The following is a 19,152-nucleotide window of genomic DNA, read 5'->3' as shown; positions in this document are numbered from 1 at the left end:
CTTTCTCTTCTGCTGTAAAACCCTGAAAGTTTTGTTAAAGGGTCTTACACGAAACTGAAAGTTAAAAGAGAAGGGTTTCAAGTTTCGAACCCAATTGGGAACATAATGATTGTCGATTTCGTTATCCGCTCTAATTGACAAAATTTATCAAAAGAGTAGTTTTTAAAAAAGAAACTTCCTTGATTTATTATTTATAACATTTTATTTAATCATCGTTGGTACAATTCAAATCAATATCTTGGAGAATCAATGGTAAATGACATGACCGTAGGCGGGGGCAGCGAAGGTCTTCACAACAGGGACACTGTGGACCACTGGAACATGCTTGACAACGGGAACATGGTGGACCACAGGGACATTCTTCACCACCGGCACATGCTGAACCACAGGGACACTCTTCACCACAGGCACTTGCTTCACAACGGAGACCACTGGAGATACGTGGGCAACCGGAACCACACCGTAGTGTGAATCAACAAAACTGGGGGCAGCAAGAGCCACCGAAGCCAGAGCGAGGATAACAGCGATCTATAATAAGATTATATTAATTGATGAAGAAGTTGGAATAGATCCTTCTACTTACAATGCGGAACATGTTTAGAAGAAGATCTCCGAATAGATACGTTTGAAAGTGAAGTGGCTTCTGCTTGAGTCGGTGGACTGTTGATAGTTTTCCACCAAACCATTTTCTTTATATAGGCCCGCGATGAGGCTTAGAGGTGCCCTCTGACCACGCGCCAAACGGGTTTATCCGTTCCTTTGTATAAATTGTTGGTTTAATTGGGAGAATGGACCTATCAGTTGACCCAGAGGTGTCGTCTTGGTAGATATTTATGTCGATATATCGACCTTGGTTCTGACCGATCATCAGCCACGCGTGGTGCGATCGACATAACGACAAAGATGGGCAAACGAACGCAAAGATTTTAATTGTTTAAAGTTTAAACGTAAAGGTATTGAACAGAAATAATGACAAATTTTTAACAATCGACAGATTAAAGAATGGTCTCGCCGCTCGCGACCAACTTTGAAAGTTTTTATCAAAAGTATAATACGCATTGTGCTGCGTATTATGGAAACTCAAGTATAATTAAACGTGTTTGGTCATAATATATTAGCAGAAGTTTAGCGCCATATTCAGTAGAACCTATACCTATAAAAAGGTGAAGCCAATGGTCAAAAAATACAGTCCATCGACTACACTCTTCAGTAGCTAAAGCTCCTAGTTCCAAGCCCTAAAACAATCCTCAAAATGTTCCGTTTTGTAAGTACTAATAGATATCCTTGGTGTTCTCATCAAAAAAATATAAACTTTGTAGATCGCCGTATTCTTCGCCCTCTTGTCGGTGGTCCTCGCTGCTCCCAGCTACATTGCCCCATCTTACGGTGTGGTGCCTGTGGCCCATGTAGCTCCAGTGGTTTCCGTCGTGAAGCACGTCCCGGTGGTGAAGAGTGTCCCTGTGGTTCAGCACGTTCCCGTGGTGAAGAACGTCCCAGTCATTAAGAATGTTCCCGTGGTAAAGCATGTTCCTGTGGTTCACAGTGTGCCTGTCGTCAAGTCCTTTGCTGTTTCGAGCTACGGACATGACTATTACGGTGGATTTTAAAGGATTCCTAATCGAAAAACCTCATCGAAGACTAGACAAGATTGTTGAATAAAAAAATGAATTATTAAAAAAAAAAAAACATATTTTTCTATTAAAAAAATTATAAGGAGATATATTTTTGACGCAGTATATAGGAGGCGATCTTCTCAAAGACCTCTTCTCAAGGGTTCCTCATCCGGGTAGACTTCTATCATACCCACTCTGCTTAAGTGAAGTCATTTAGAACTAATCCTTTTTAGATTGAAAGGGTGTGGGTGACTACCACAGTAGACTACAGGGTTCTAGATAGTCTTCACGTCTTCTTACATCTCAGAATGTAAAGAACCCCTTCTAACATAATTTATACTACAATACTTGTATCGGTTCTATATGATTTTATAGATATATATATATAACTATCTATATGTCTTACAATATCTATTTATTTAAAAAAAAAAATATAAAAGTTTGGCATCTTAGGCCTTTGGCTGTACTTTATCCATAGATAGCTAGATCTTATAGGTAAAGATACCCAAGCTAAAGTTATACTCATATACCATGTACCTCATTTCGGGTAGTTGATAGATAAAGAACCATTTAGATGCAATTTGCAAGCAATTTCAATTTTTATAGTCCCCCAATATCTTCCATGAATATAGTACCTGACCCTAATTTGCATGTCGAAAACTTTACTAGCCTTGGCTATTTTTAAGAATAGTTTGCAGCGAGTGGATATGCAACCTCCTCAGTGTATTTAATTGTTGCCAATTGCTGTTGTTGAGTTGTTGAAGCTCTTTATAATCATTGTTTTTTGTTTTCTTCTTTTTAACCAACACTATTTGTCGCGTCTTTCTCTCGGCGCTAATGCTTCAGTTGCTCTAAGCATATTTATTTGTCAGATACATTCATTAACTTGTTTGCAGTTACGGATCTCCGGTTTCCCCTATACCAGTTGACTTGTAGCTTTGTTTTTTTTGCAGCCTTTGCCACCTTATTTCTTCTCGACTCTTTGTGCTTGGTGATTTAAATAGAAACATTTGTGTTTGTTGTGTAGTTGAAACAACTAGTCACCTAGTCACAGTAATGTGGATGGGACTTGACCTAAATTTTTACTTTGTATTAAAATAGTTTCTTATTTAACTACCTTTGGGTTTTAGCCACCGAATATCAGTTGAAGATTGTATCCATTTTTTTTCACAGACGAAGACAACTTGAAGACATTCTTTTAGGGATTCTTATGCCCAACAACTCTTCTTAGGCTTCTAGCCTAGCCTTTGTTTATTCGTCGCTTGTTTCTTGGACAGATCTTTCCATCTGATTTGTGTTTCTGATATAGTCTACAAATAAGGGAAGACATGTTGGCCAGGCCAACGATTGTTACTTGCTGGAGGTAACTGGATTGGTTTGTTGGATTTTGAGAAAAGCGATTCAGGAAAAAAATGTTTTCTATTTCCTTGGGAACTATCTGTGGCAGAGTATGCGTACACCAAGCGCTCCATATGCAGCTGAAGAAAATACCTCAAAAGGCAGTGATCTACTTTGTTTTTGGGCTGGGGCGGATCAGTTATGTGGCTTTTTTCGACCAAAGCATGTGGAACAAACATGAAAACTTGCAGGAAATCCGACTTGTGGTTCTTTATGATCCCGCACTTGGATTAACATTGTACATTTTATGTTTAAGTGGTAGGTTTAAAAAAATATAAAATAATGAAAAAGGGGTAATAGGAGAAGGGTAATACTGAAGAAGTCTAGTCATTTTTCTTTGCTTTTATTTAAATAATAATGGATAATAATCGTCCTGGCATAAGCTATTATTAATATTTAATACCTCTAGTATTTTCTTTTAACCCTCAGCTAACTATTTATGTTTTTTTCTGGCCTACAAATACCATTTTAATACAGCAAAGTAACACCATCCACTAATTAGGGCCACTATACAGTTAAATACAATTTTTTTTTTTTGTAAATTATTAACTAGAAAGAACTTTTTTCCCCTTTGCCTACTCAAGAATAGTTTTTCTTCCACTTTAGCCTCAAACAGAGAAGCCGCCGCATAAATTATGGCTCAGTAACCGGTGGGCGGCACTTGGTTTGTTATTTTTCATAAAAATATGCGCAGGCGCATATACGGCAGCTGCAAGGCGCGCAAAAAAAAAATTTAAAAAAAAAGAATGGAAGAAAGTATGGAGAATAGTATGATTTCGCCTTTCATCCATCGGATCACAGACCAATAGTGGAGCACTAGGTCAGGCAGCTGAAGATAGTTTTAGTGTTTCTTGATTAAAATTAATTTGGCGTTCGGTGATTGAAAATTCAAACATATATTAGCCTGGAGTTCAAAGTCTAGACAATTTTCTTTGTAACTGCCTTTAAAATCTCTCTATCTTTTACAATTTACATCCTAGATGTCTAGAGCGGAATACATAAAAAGATTCGTATATTTGTTGACTCTTAATCTGCTTTTAAATATAAAAATAAAATAATTTTTTAAATTTTTTGTTTAATTTTCTGGAAGTACCGCTTCAAAAATCTACAGAATTGCATGCAGTCACTATATGACCCCAAACAAAGGTTACAACTTTGGCAATAGTTATCCGATTCTTAAGCGGAATACCTTAAAAGATTGTTCGGAAGATTCTCCATAGATTTGCATCCAAATCTAAAAGAAAAATATATTTTTAAATTTTTTGTCAAATTTTCTGGAGGATCTTTTTTTGAAAATTCAACTTCAAATTCATTATATGACTCCAAACAAAGGTTATATCTTTGGAAATAGTCATCCGATTCTTGAGCGGAATACCTTAAAAGATTCGTAGATCTATTCTCCATAAATCTACATCAAAATCTATAAAAGAAATAATTGGTTAGATATTTTGTAAAATTTTCTAGAGGGTACCCTTCAAAAATGAATTTTTTTTCTCCCGCCTAAGTTTTTTTTTTAAGATTTATGAAGGTCTTGCCCCAACCTATATAAATGTTAGTTTTAAAAGGTTGTGGGTTGCCGCAAGTTTCCTACTGTTGTCCACAAAGAAATTAGTTTTAAAGAAACCCTTTTCAGGGTGTGTGGGTGGAAAAGAGTACAAAAGGCAGTGGGAAAAGCAGAGAAAACTGTAAGAGCTGCCATCAATTAGACCAACCTCATTAATGCCTGGTGACTGGAACCCACACAGCAGCAGTAACAGCAGCTCCGCCATTCGGGAAAGACTTCGGGACATTGCGCTTCAAACTTCAATTAAATGCTGAAAATCGTGCATAGGCAATATTTATCAATCACCATTATTCTAACTGTATCACGCTTGGCCGAGACCGACGAATTCAAGTTAACGAATACGCTTAAAACTTGGTTAAAGATTCAAAGAGCATGACATCTTGGTTTGAATTCAACTTGAATTTCTCTGCTAAAAGTTAATTATTGCCAAAACAACTATCGCTCTTATGGTATTAGTCGTGACACGCTGCTATCACTAGACGGATTTGGATTCATAACGAAAGCAAAGTTCACTCAACAGTTCACTAGAACAGCTAGATGAGTGAGCAGCGACAGGTTGAGGGGGGAACAAGGAAGGCGGTTTAGGTAGTCAAGTTGCTAAACGGTGGCTTTTGCTTCTAGCTGTAGCATTCTCTTCTTTAAATCTCCCCAAGTCCGGGGCACATGCAACAATGAGCTCGCAACTTTTAAACTGTTTCCATCGTAGTCGTCGCCTGTTTGAGAAAGCTTCTGTCTTTCTTCTACTGTTTCTTTTAGGCCACGCTACAACATAATTTTAGTAGCATGGTATAGTCGAATGGCTCTAGTGGTCTTCACGGTTTCGGCCACAAAATCCTCTGATTTTATAGAAAATAAATTTTTAATAAATAGTTTTGCAAAAGTTTCCAACAATAAAACGAAATTCGGCTTTATAAATTACTACAGTGACCCATATAGTTGCCCACAGATTAATTAATTATTCCCTGTTGAGAAAATCCAATTGGCACTCGTCAGCGCATATTTTTTATTGTCTTGTAAGTAGCACATCCAGAAACATAATAGGCCATGCCTGGGGCATTCATGCCCATGCGGCGGTAAGTCGCTGTTCGTGGTTGAAATTAAACCGTTTCCTGCTTTTAAAATAGAGTAAAATCCTAATATTAATAGTTTATTGCTTTCGAAATGGTGAGCATGCTCTGAAGACAATATATCTTGTGGGTTGGATATAAAATTTGATATCTTTTGCAAGAGTGTATGAAGTATATTATTATTATACTCCCATTTATTTATAGGAAGCTCTTATTTGAAATTTTCCTCAAGTTTAAAAAATGTAGTTCCAGATTCGAAAAAAAGTGCTGCAGTTGTATCTATATTACATATCTTTATGGTTTTTACAAACAATGACTAGTTAATGTTCATCGTGTGAATTATCACAAACTTACTGAGTTTTCTTTTAGCGACTAACTAATTTCCAATTAACATAAACTATCATCTGCCATTAGCAGGAAGACCTGCCCGATTAGACTTTCAAATTCCATTACAATATTTAAACAATAATCATGATAATGATGATAATAGGAAAAAAAAAATAATTCTAATTATTATATTCCAAGTTCCAATGTTTCGAACTTGAAACCTGAAGAATTTTAGTTTTTTTTTTTAATAATTCAATTTTTTATTAATTCAAGAATAAAATAAAAAGTAAAAAAAAAAGTGCGACGGAGAAAAGTGAAGAGAATTAAGAGAGTTCCGCGCTCTCATGGTTAATAAGGTTTAACAGTGGTAACTTACAGATACTACTTACTACTTTACATGCAGATACAAATGAACAATAAACCATAAATCCTTAACAGAGGAACTCTACAGATACTGTTAAAGTATCTACAGATTCAAAATGCACTATGCTAACATTATGCATGGTGCGAGGGAGAAACGTGGAGAATCTCGAGAGAGCGCTTAACAGCGGCCACTTACACTCACAGATACAAATGCAGCGTTTAACAGTGGCATTTTACAGATACTGTTAATGGTATCTACATAGACCAATGCTCTTGTGTATATACTTAAAGTAAGACGCGAGCTCCGCGAGATCGGACCGGATCTGTTTGGTACGGATGAGCAATTCAGTAAAAAAAAAAAAAATGCGCGCGAAGCGTCGGTTACTAAATACAAATTATCTTTAAATCCCTCATGAAAATAAATTAAAAAGTGAGATGTTAAGCTGAAGAATACTGAGTGTAGAATCTATAGAACAGTGCCCATACTTTTGTTCAGCTCCAGACCTATATACTTCCCAAAAAAAATAAGTAATCTTTTTTGGAGTAATTATTACTCAGTTATGTATAGTTCAGCGATAAACCTTGTATATACTTCCATATAAAATAAAACCACGTTACGATTGCATTTTTGTACGGAGCAGCAACGCGGCCCGCATCGTTTTATAAAACTTCCCGCTCTCCCTCGTTCCGAGTTCCGTTGCATTTAAAGTATATCTGTGTATGTGTGTGTGTTTGTATTTGTTCTTAACCCCAACTCCGGCAACGGCGTATCTATGTGAAGCGGCGCAGCTGTATCTGTGAGTGCGCAAAATACTCGGGGTTCGAACGCAAAGGTAAACTACCTACTTGCCTTTCTTGCCCGTTGTTTTTGTATTTTTGTGTTCGTCGACGAAAAGCAGCCGCAAAAATGTACGAAAAATACACCAAAATATAAGAGTGCCGCAACAAACAAATACGAAAAAAAAGAAAAGAAAAAGATTTTTCAGAAACGAGAGTGGAATCTCCGACACATGAAAGATATTATACCAGTATATTACTAAACAAAACCATCTCGGGGATCGGGGATCTTGGGTCGTGTGTCGCCGCATGCTCTGATTTACGACATTTCAAGATACTTCCTCTTTTATCGGCCTGTTTGCCTGTTTCTTATTCGTGGATCTCGTGGACATCGTGGATATTACAGTTTCTCTCGCCCAAATAGGAATAAAATGGCTTCAAGCCGATGATTCGGACTAATCCCCAACTCTACGGGTATGTTGTGGTCTTCTATCTCGAAATATCTGTCCTCTCCTTCTTGTGTATCTTAAAGATACTTTATTTGCCTTTATTTTTTGCGTATTGAAAATATATAGTGTGTGGTGAAAATATGTATTTCCCTCGTGCACGTTTTGCTGCTTTAGTTTGGTGCCCTCATCGATATGGCTTGAATTCTTGAACCATAAGTTTGCTTATTTTTCACACTTTCTGTGTATTTGTGAGCTATTTTATGCGTAGTTTTCCACTTCTCAACCGAAAATAATGTGTGAGCAATTTTAATTATAAATGGGACGAGTGAGAAGGCTTTTTTTGGTGGAGGAAAGAAATTAACTGTACGAAACTACTGTGTATAGATACGAGTGCTCATAAATACTCGTTTATTTAGTAGAGATCATATTTAGGTAAAAATTTTTTGAATTTCGAACAAAGCTGTAAATCATGTAAACAGAAATGTATAATTTCTTTTAATGATGATAATAAAGGTTCTGTTTTTCATTGGTAACCCTATCGTAACGCTCCAAATGTTAAAACAATTGTGTTGAGCAATTTGTATATCATCAGTATTCATGGGCTGCCTTACTAGATAATTTTCGGACAGCCCGGAAAATGATTTCAAATCACTAATTGGACATGGCTTTCGGCAATGACAATAATCATAAAACCTCATCTCTTTTGACTGTCATTAAGCTTTGAAATGAATTCCCTACAAGTTTCGGGAACGAATGCAAAATCCCCCCGTCACATATTTATGACACACTTCAATCAGATAAAAACTCTTTCCATGGCATGTTTTTATTGTTTAACTGACTTTCTGAACATAAAAAGGTATATAAGCTTCGGCTCTAAAGCTGACTTTCCTTAGAGTTATATATTTTTTTTTTTTTTTTATAAAATAAACGATAACTTGTTTGAGCTTTCTGGAAAAAGAAACCAGTTTTAAGGACATTGCGGTTGAGGTTTAGGTATTGAAACCTTTTTAGTTAAATTAACCCTTCTGTTTAACCTGTTTAAAGTTATGAAACATAATACTCTCCAAAGTCATGACCCTTAATCAGTCACAAAAATGGGCTTATCTGAAGAACACTCTTAGATAATGTTCATATCAAGATCAATGATATGACAAGCATGATTTTTAAGAGTGGGTTTCCACTTATTAAGAATTGATGACTTCGTTTGTGCTTAAATTTTAAAGCGTCTTTGGAAATTACCATTCGATTTACGTAATCGATTTTCACCTTATCGGACAGGCTTGCAGTGTCGCTGGGTCTCTGGAAATCCAGCTCCAATTAGTAGCGTCTAAGAAGGGAAACCAGTTTCGCTGTGCTGCAATTCCCCTTCGAAATATGCCACAAGAACTGTGGCATCAACAATATGTTGTATTATTGCCAATGGTGCGAAAGGGAGAAGAGCTCCTCATGCTCCTCCTCCATTTACAGTTCCCTTTCGGCCCGGCCAACGACGACAATTCCTGAGAAACGGCTAAAACGTGGTGAATGCAGCTGGCTCTGGCTCCTCCGGTCGGTCCTCGGCTCTGCTCCACCAACCACGTACCAGAATCGCAGTCCGGCCCGGGCCAAGCCGAGCCAAGCCAAGCCAAGGCAAAAATGACAGTCAGTTCATGTGGAGTGTGTTCTGGATTAATGACCACAACAGGGGGCAAACTAATAGGGAATCACTTTTTTGTTTAACTAGTTGGATTAACTAGTTGAGCTCATTTGATTTTTAGTAGGCAATACCCATCAAATGGCTTAATTCTGTTATTTGCAATTAAAATTATATGCAATTTTAATTAAATTACTTTTATCAAGAAGCCATTAATACAGGAACTGTACTGCGACTCGATTCCACTTAAGTTGCGGTGGGATCGGGAGCGAAAGGGACTGGCATTGAGGATCGGAGATGAGTAGAGTAGTGGACTGGCCCGGACTGGACGGGGCTTGGAGTTGGGGTCTTAGGCAGGCGGCTACACCATCCGCGGGGTCAACGGCTTCTACATTGGTCTCGTCTTCGTTCTGTCGTTTCGCTGGCTGCTGTTTTGTTGTGTAAGACGAATCAAAATTATTACTTTAGCTATTCTGCTTCGCCATCTAGCGAACTTGGGATTGTAGGTTCCAATGTACGAATTGTAGCACCATAGTGACTCCTACTCCGACTCTATTACGAAAGTAACTAAACTCCCAACAGAAGTGGCACTCCTACTCTTTGGTGGTGGGAGTCAGAGTCCCTTTCATAACTACAGTTCGTTGCCCTTAAACGCGTTAATATTAACAAGAAGAAACTAATTAACAAAGTTAGTGAACTCATTTTTTTTATTTTTGTATATTCATTGTTATATATATTTTTTTCCGATTCCTTTCTATTTTTTCTTACCACAAAAATCCATGGCTTGCGATCTCTTTTTACTCGCTTTTATTGATTACATTCATGGCTTACATAGGTCTCACGACTGCTGGCAGCCACGATTAGCATAATTTCTCTCGTCTTGGCTTTAAAAACATGGGCATTGATATCAAATACCTACTCCCTACAGTGATGTAGGACCCTTGTTTGGCTTCCCTTGGTTATTTTACTTATAAGAGGCTGTTGCGATATGGGTTTTACAAGAGGGTTTTCATTTAAGATTTTATATGAAGAGAAAATATGTTTAAACATGATCGTTTTAATAGTACACCACATACTTTATAGCTGGAAGTAAAAATAATTATTAAAAGCACACTTTCCAAACAATCTAATTTCTCTTGTTACAACATTTTATTAAAAATTGTTCTTCAAAATGAAAATACTCCCTGAAGGGGGACTACAAAATGAACTCTAAATAGAGCCGTAGAAAGAAAATAGTAAAACTCATAGCCGACCGGAAACTACCTCAACTGAAAACCTCCCCAGCGGAACCAATTCAGGAACAACGGGTTTATTTTTTATCTATTCCACAGATAGCAGATCTAGTAAAAATTTTTACCAACCTGCTGCAATGAAACTATAATTAGCCTAGTTTTTGTGGAAGTTTCATTTTTGAGGTCAAACTTACTGAAGCCATTTAATGGCATATTGTGTAAGCCGGACTAAGTACCGCACTCTCTGTTAAGCCCCTCTTGTTCATAGTTACGGAAGGGTATTGAGAGAAATTCTTTGTTCAAGCTGTCATATATGAGTAGGTTATGTGGAGAGAAATTTAATCCTCATGGGAGTTCCATAAAGGTAATATGTTCCGTAGATTGTAATGTAACGGCGGAAAAATAATGGTAACTTTGGGGTTTGGCTCGTAGAGGGTTTTAACACCCTTTCAGGGTCAAAGAAAGCACTGATGGATTGTAATTCCTTCCTTGGCATTCATTGTCAGCTAGGCTCTGTATCTTTTGAATTAATTCATTTTACGCTGTAGGTTCTGGGCCATTTTGAAGGTTTCTTGTGTCGTCTTAGTGACCAAAAGGCAATGTCTGCCAATTGGCTTTCACCGAATTAAGCCTCTAATTATATGCTTACAGACGTGCGCCAATCGACCTTCGGTTGGTTGGTTCTAAAGGCCTTAAAGACACCACCTTAATGTCAGAGGTTAAGTAATTATGCAAGGTAGAGGTTACTGCATAGTTTTATCCAGTGAAGGACACAAGCTCTTAATGACTCTTAAGAGATAATCCTCATATTATGCAACAACTATTTTATGAATATTATTTTCAAGATGCCAAGCCATTCAATATTGAATCTCTTGGTCTTAAATCTTAGCACAGCACTCCACTGCTAGCAACTAACTTTCAATTAAAAATTCGTTAGGCACCCACTGAGACAATAAATGGGTTGGTGGTGGCGCTCTTGGTAAATTTTTACTCAAAGGATCGAAGCTATAAAGGTGACCAAATAATTGATTTTTATTATAGAAAGTGGATAAAGGGGACTTTGAAAGTTGCAATTGAAACTGCACGTTCGCAGCCGAGGTTTCTGTTTGACATCTGCAGTTATTTATGACTAAATTTGCCACTTTTTCAAATTTACAAGCATTTGCAAGAAATTGAAATCCGAATTAAAAAAGTATAAGCCGTCATGAGATTGGCTGATAATTAAAGCACATCCACCAAAAGGATGAAACGACCTATCCTCGACGACCTCGATATCAGACTTCAACGGTGGAAAACAATCTATAAGTTATATAAACTTTTTTAATACTTCAGCTGTTTTTTTTTAGTAGTGAAACCCATTGACATCTTTAGTAAGAGTCTGTTTAAAAGAAAGAAATTTAAGTGAGACAAAGTACGGCAGCAATCGAGCGACACAAATTGTTTTTTGGTCGCGTGCACAGCAGTCCATTCCCCGATTTTCTTCGTCTTTCGACTCTATCCACTCTCCAATTTTGATTCCAACACGCCAATACAGCAACGCTGCGATCCCCAAATTTGGGTGAAAGGAAGGCCCCTTACCATCTAGACAATTTATGAAAAATATAGAATATAGACAGACTTCTGTGAGACATTTGCGTCCCAATACCAGGTGTCATGTAAGGATCTTACAACTGCAAGTGGATGTCACGAAGGAGATACATATTTCATATTCATGCGAGCATCCATTCACACCAGGTGCGAAAGAATGCAAATGAGGAGACAAGGTGCCACAAGTCGTGGCGTCTCAATTGCTGAGATGCTGAACCTCTGATGGGAAACATGAAGAAACAACCGGAAGAAAGGGAAGACAACTTTTGGCATATGAAATGAGAAAAAAAGCGTTAGGGAAAAATCTAGTTGACAGACTGAAGCTAAAAGAAAACACAGCGATGGAAAAACTGATGCAACAAAACATTTTGTCACTACCGGGAAATGGTTTAAACTTAAAAGCTAACAAAATTACAAAAAAAAGAAAGAAAGATTAGGACAAAGACGAAGCTAATATACTCTTAAAGTTAAACAAAGGCTCTTATTGTTCGATTGTTTATAGGAAATATAGAAGAAACAAGAAAGGAAAGCTAACTTCGGGCGGAGCCGAAGTTTATATACCCTTGCAGCTAAAACCGGATATATATCGCAAACATCGGATATAGTTGGCCGATCCTTATGAAATTTGGTAGGATGGATCAAAATATAATCTGTACCAAGTTCCAGCTTTCTATCTTCAAAAACACAAAAGTTGGGTCATTTCCGATCGTTCAGTTATATGGCAGCTATAGGATATAGTCGGCCGATCCTAATGAAATTTGGTAGGTTGGATCAACTAACCAAAAATAGAGTCTGTACTAAATTCCAGCTTTCTATCTTCAAAAACACGAAAGTTGGGTCATTTCCGATCGTTGAGTTATATGGCAGCTATAGGATATAGTCGGCCGATCCTTATGAAATTTGGCATGTCGTATTATTTTGCCAAAAATAGCTCTCATGTCAAATTTGAACTCTCTAACTCTAAAAACACCAAAGTTATACCATTTCCGATCAATCAGTTATATGGCAGCTATAGGATATAGTCGGCCGATCCGGGCCGTTCCGACTTATATACTGCGTGCAAAGGAAAGAAGGGTGTGTGCAAAGTTTCAAGACGATAGCTTTAAAACTGAGAGACTAGTTTGCGTAGAAACAGACAGACGGACAGACGGACAGACGGACAGACGGACAGACGGACAGACGGACAGACGGACAGACGGACATGCTCATATCAACTCAGGAGGTGATCCTGATCAAGAATATATATACTTTATAGGGTCGGAGATGTCTCCTTCACTGCGTTGCACACTTTTGGACAAAATTATAATACCCTCTGCAAGGGTATAAAAATTACAATACCCTCTGCTAGGGTATCAGAAAGTGAAAAACAAGGGAGTTTGAATTGTTTCCAATATCGAACTGCTCAGTTCGCTGTGGCAGACAGCGTCAAAGATACACAAACTGACATCAGTCCGAGGCCCCAGCCGACATATGGGGGACGGGTGGACTGGTGGTCGGGTGGAAAAATAATACAGGAAGTGCATTTTCATGGGAATGCGCCCGTTTGGTCTCTGCTTATGCTTTTCACAAAGGCGCGACTGAAGATGATCAGATAATTTAAGGATATACAATGTCTAACCATACAAATATTTCATTTTTCGTTGTATTAGCAAAGGCGTTTCTATTATTTTTTATTCGTTTTATTCGCTATTGTTTTTTTTTAGGAACGACATTGATTATTTGGTCCATCGATTTGATCTTCGACCTCTTCTGGCCGTGTCTGTCTGACTGTCTGGGCACTGGAGATTTAAAATCTTAATGGAAGTTCAATGAAACTTTCACTTTTGCTTCAAGCTGGAAGTGGTGGGGCTATTGTTGTGAAATTTGGGAAGAGGGGAAATTTATTAATTTGATTAATGATTCAATTTTAATTATGTTCCTGTTAATTACTTTACTAACGACATCTCGCAGCTAAGACTTGGCCAAAAACACTTGATTAACTTTTAGAAATTAAGACAGTAGCCAACAATTATCGCCCCTTTCAAAATATTAATGTTTTAAGCTTTAAATAATGTTGTCGGGGTTAAATTTTTGCGCTGCTGAGGTAGTTAATCACGTACCTTGAAAGTGGGGGGTAAAAGTGGACATAATCGGCATCGAACCACTCGCCGATCGTGTGATTGATGGCTTCGCGGGAATAGTGTTCCTGACAACCCAAAAAAAAAAACCCCCAAAGTTCGGAGATTATGAAGCGATAAAAAAACAAGGGGCGTTAGGTGAAGTTTTAGTTGAACCATTACTTTGCACTCTACCCTTTTCCATAAAGAGATGGTGACGAGGCGCAAGGAGGAGGCTTCCTCTTTGCAAACCATCCAAAAAATCAATTTCGAAACGTGCTGCAGGTGTCTCGACTTTCGGGTCTTGGCTCGTATGTCCAAAGTATCTTTTACAGAGCATCTGAACCTGACCCTGCACCTTAAGAGTTATGATGGAACTCGTTTGGCGGCCCCTAATGAAGTGCTTAAGGGGAAAACGGGAGGAGCTGGGCTGACCGACCGTTTCAGGAGGTGGCTCACTGTTGTTGTTTTAATTCAGATTTCCATGGCTTCTGGGCATGGAAAACCATTGCAAATTGGTGTGCCGTAATAGCGAAAAATAACATGGCAATTTCTACCAATAAAGTGAAAGTGATGTGAAATGATCTTTCAAAGCTGAGGATTAGCCGAAAAAAACGAGAAGAAAAAATCGGAAAACAAAGCTCTATACCTCCGACCTCACGTAGTTGCAATGTAACCAAAATTTATATACCCATTTGATTTGGTTTTCCATCGCCTTGGGTTATCAAGCAAGTGGTGATGTCTGTTTTTGGTTGGCTTTTGATTGGAAAGCTTGAAGGACCATCCATAAACTAATGTTGTACCTCATGAGTGCAGCTTATTGTCGGCTTATTGTATGATTTCCATTATTAACTAATTTACTCTATTACGCACCGCGGAAAGTGTCGTTTTGTTGACCCAAATACCATCTCACCTAACCCCAGGAAGTGTGGCCACTGAGTTATTGTTAATGATTCCTCAAGCCAAATGATTAATTGCATTTTTGGCTTCAAATTTCAACAGAAAGGCAACCTGAAATTCCATCTTCCAGCACCCTGAGCTATCTTATAGTATTTCTTCCATCAACCAAGTCTTCTGCCTTAAGTTAACATTTTAAGAAGCCCTTCTGCTATTCAAACAATCGAAAATGATAGAATTCTACTAACCCGGTCGGGGTCGGTCTGACATTTTCTGATCATGAATGTAGACTTTTCCTTCCATTGTTGATGTTTCGTGCCTACAGCGAGCAGCGATTGCTCAACTAAATAGTCAGTCGATCGAACTACACCAGACGCTGAGTCAACGAACCTCGACACAGTCCACTAACAAATGGTCTTCTATATGTACTGGCAGACTGGCAAAGTTTGTGTTCAGTTGCTTAGATTCGTTAAAAATAGCAGACGCATTTGGGAACTTACATATTTTGGCCGAGTCTAAGGGGCGATGATGATTCCTATTCCTCACGAATAAGTAGAGATACGAAAATTAGAGAAAGCGAATCGAAAAGCAAAGACTGCGAGTGAAGATTTGTGAAGATTGCTGAGGATTTTATTCAGTAATTAAGACATAAATATAGATTGCAAGTCATTTATAAACTGGAATACTAACTCTTAAGGCAAGTCAATCTGTAGGCTCGCACTGACTTCTATATTAAACGCAGAATTATAAGGAAACCCTTGAGAATCTCAGATAAAAACCAAAAAATAACAATAAAAGTGCTCTGCCAAAGTTCAAGCAGTACAGATTAGTCACGAATTTTTGCATAAAGTTGTGCATTCTAAATTCTCATACTTCCAACGCAGCTCCGGTTGGTGGGTGGGTGGAACAGCATTAAAAAATTGGCGGCCGTACCTTAGAATCGTGCCGAAATGGGGAGTGGTTCACTTAAGTTCAGATAAGTTGGTTTTTTGCGAAAAAACAAAGAGAAAGGAGTTCCTCTAAATAGGCATACATTGTTGCAAGTTTTGGCTAGAGGGGCCTCTGACTTGGAGTCTGAGTTGGGTGGGGTTTTTTTGAATGCACTTTGGAGTCGGAGTGCACTGCGGACGGTACCCTCCCAGGTTCTTGTTCTTTTATTTTGTAACAAACTTTAAGTACTGCAAGTCGGCAACCCACACCTCCACCTCCACATTCACTCCCACATTTTATTTTTTGAGTCTTCCTAACCAAAGGCATCTTCTTCTGATGTGTTTAGGTTGTATATTTACCTAACAGACCTGAATAGATCATAAAGTTTAGGGTTTCTGGGCAGAAACTTCCTAAAAGACCCACACTCTTGGGTCTCAAGTAGACCCTATCCCCGATATTTTCTGCATTTATCTCAATTGTTTAACTTCCGCACCTTCAGTTTTGAGGCAAAAGTTCATTGGAATTAAACAATTTGTGCGGGGATCTGTGTTCAGATTACCGTTGTTGGCTACGTAGTTTTTCCCGCCTTTTCAGGTTTTTTTTTCGTAATGAACCCCATGTGTGGGTGCCACCGCGAGTCGTGCCCCTTTGCGTTAATTGTAAATATTTCCGATGCTTGTATGATAAATTGAATATTAATCCCGACGACAGAGGTAAAAATTTCACAAAAGAGTTGGAGTTGACGGGGAACTTACGCAATGAAGAAGAAACCCAACCATTAAATTTCTCTTTACGTTTTGTCTTCCAGGTGTTGTACCATGAAATTGTATCACACGCTCGCGTAGTGAGCTCTTGCATCCGCGCCGCCGAAAAGGAGCACCAACTCCAGCTGCAGCAATTACAGTTGCAAAAGCAACACCCAAAGCTGTCGAGTCAACAGCCCGCTTCATTGACCAGCAATTGTTCGAGTGAGTCAACCAGCGAGTCGGGCACCAAGTCGAGCAGCCTCAGCAGCGGCTTTGTCTCTGACGTCTCCGAGGTGAACACATCCATCACAGCAATAGCAATAAAATCCACTCAGCCGCCCAGCCACTCGCACCACCAGCACCACCCGCCGAAAAAAGGTGACGGAAATCTGGAGCGACTCCGCGACCGCTATCACCTATTGTACTTAAAGGCCTTTGAGTTGCAACTCTGCCTGGACAACTTGCTAAGGAAGCGCAGCTCTAGATCCGTAAGTGCCACATCCTTCTATTAAATACAGAATTTTGCATTCCCTCGGGGTCTCGGAATAGCTGCATGCATCCTCCTCCTCCTCCCCTGCCACACACGCAGATCCAGACCATGAAGTTGTGAACCGATCGAGTGCATTGCCAACACTTTCTTGAGTACCACTACGCTCTGACAGCCTCGCAGCTATGGGTTGCCCTACATTTCAAAGTATCTAACAGATTTTTCGAAGGAGATAGGTCGGCCAATTTCAATCGAAAACTGAAAACTCAACCGAAACTGAAACTTTCACTGTAGGCGACCCAATGTGGATACCCGATAGCCAATAGCCTAGCCGCAAAATTAAAAATGTGTTTAGGTCCAGACTCTGGACGGATTTATTACGTTTCTTTATATCTACTCCCCAAAAACTTCCCCAAAAAAAAAAAAGAAAGTAATCCCCCTGCTCTTTATTTAAGAGGTTCAGCTGCAGAAAATTCTATGACATGTAAACAAAATACGATTTTAATTTATTTATTGGCCCAATTTTCGTTTCTTACTATGGTTATTGTGTACTGTTCCTGTTCCCCGGTTTGTTGTTTGTAATTCATGTTGTTAATTGTTGGGAAATTCTGTTTGTTTAATGGCGTGGAAACAATAGCCCATTGTCTGTTTCTGATCGAATTGAAGGTCGGGTGTTTTGTTATTTTAAAACATCTGTTGGTTTAGAGCTGAACCTCAGCTAGCTGCGTCACTGATCTTGCCACTAAAGTTCTTCTCCTTCAATCAAGTATTTCCTCAAAATCTACAAATTAGCTTCAATCGGTGATTAATTTCGTGAAGAATTTAATTGGCTTCATTATACCTTTGTCAAGTTGAAAAGGTGAATGCCATCTTAAGGTGGTAGTTCTCTCTAATTCGGATCAGTCGACAATGTTGCAAATGGTGAACGCATATCTCTAAAGTTATTATAATTGGCAGACAAAAAATGGTTTCGCCACGGGGAATTACCAGAGGAAGCCAGTTTAGCCGCAATCATTTTTCTGGCAGCCTCGTCGAAATTGAATGGTAACCACAACATATGCTATATGCTATATGGTATGCACGATGTACGTTAATTGCTTACACATTTCCCACATGCAGGTTGCATGTTTGCCCGAAAAGTTGAAGAGAAAAAAATTAAATTACAGGGCGGTTTAAGCCACACCCGCTATTTTTTGAATAAAATGCGGAAGATAACTACTTTTTGTTTTTCATGGACAACAATATTCGCCAGTTTCTCATACAAAACCGCACTGGCTATGGCCCGAAAGCTTTTGGCCAACAAATTGTTTCACAATATCTGAGTACGGACGTGTGCTGCGCGCTTGCTTCGTTCCTGCATCAATAGAAACACCGTTGGCTGATCTACTTTTTGGTTCAGATAATGACAGATTGCTTGGTTAATGTTGCTTGGTCTGCGGCCGAGCTCTTGCCTGATATTTTTCCCCTCTCTCTCGAAGATATTTCAATTACCCGGAGTAATGATTAATGCTATTTAGGTTAGTCGATGTTTTACGAAAGCACCAGATCGATCGAAGAATTTCGCGAATGCTTCGCTCATATTTGTTGAGGTTTCAAATACAATAGCTACGATCATCTAGAGAGTTGGCTAAAATTTGTCTTAAAATATCTGATGAGGGAAGCTTTTTCAATTAATTCAAATGCTGCAAGTGACCTCTGAACGGCGGACACTGGAATTTGGAAATCCAAGCTGATGGAGATGATTACACATCGCCAGTGGTCGAGGCTTTTTGGGAACTTGTAGTAGCTTATAGCTATAGCAGTCTATAGCATTTTATTTTTACAAAGTGCTAGAAAATTAATTGCTGTTTAAAATTTCGAAGACCAGAAGGGAGCGGGCCGGTTGTGTGTTCGAGGGAAGGTCACTTGGGGTTAGCTGAAGAAGGAGCAACAGTGTAATATTTTTGGAAAAAAAGCCTCAAGGTCTCTTGCAAAACATTGCCTTCA

At 38.7% G+C, this 19,152-nt stretch overlaps 3 protein-coding genes across 5 annotated transcripts in view; 2 read left to right on the top strand and 1 right to left on the bottom strand.

Moving 5' to 3' along the window:
* klar (klarsicht) overlaps positions 1-19,152 on the top strand; it is a 42,566-nt gene that overhangs the window by 10,063 nt on the left and 13,351 nt on the right. For 2 of the 3 annotated variants that reach the window (XM_070280223.1, XM_017253468.3), the window contains exon 5: positions 16,742-17,167. In XM_070280223.1, the coding sequence (XP_070136324.1) occupies positions 16,742-17,167 (426 nt within the window). Of the gene's footprint in view, positions 1-7,211; positions 7,242-16,741; positions 17,168-19,152 lie in introns of those variants that run through there. The other variant, XM_070280224.1, reaches the window with a different exon arrangement.
* On the bottom strand, positions 220-595 carry LOC108133522 (zinc finger protein 512B). The gene is made up of 2 exons (XM_017253478.2): positions 584-595; positions 220-528 (listed from the first exon to the last, which is right to left on the bottom strand). The coding sequence occupies exons 1-2, from the start codon at positions 593-595 to the stop codon at positions 247-249; spliced, it is 294 nt and encodes a 97-aa protein (XP_017108967.2). The 3' UTR covers positions 220-246.
* On the top strand, positions 1,253-1,631 carry LOC108133521 (zinc finger protein 512B-like). Its single transcript, XM_017253477.3, has 2 exons — positions 1,253-1,264; positions 1,320-1,631. Exons 1-2 carry the CDS (start codon positions 1,253-1,255, stop codon positions 1,605-1,607), a joined length of 300 nt encoding a protein of 99 aa, XP_017108966.2. The 3' UTR covers positions 1,608-1,631.

This window comes from Drosophila bipectinata, chromosome 3L, assembly GCF_030179905.1.
Source record: "Drosophila bipectinata strain 14024-0381.07 chromosome 3L, DbipHiC1v2, whole genome shotgun sequence".
In the NCBI taxonomy this organism is placed as follows: Eukaryota; Metazoa; Arthropoda; class Insecta; order Diptera; family Drosophilidae; genus Drosophila; species Drosophila bipectinata.
Note: the sequence above shows the minus strand (reverse complement) of the source record. Positions and strands in the feature narration are given on the sequence as shown.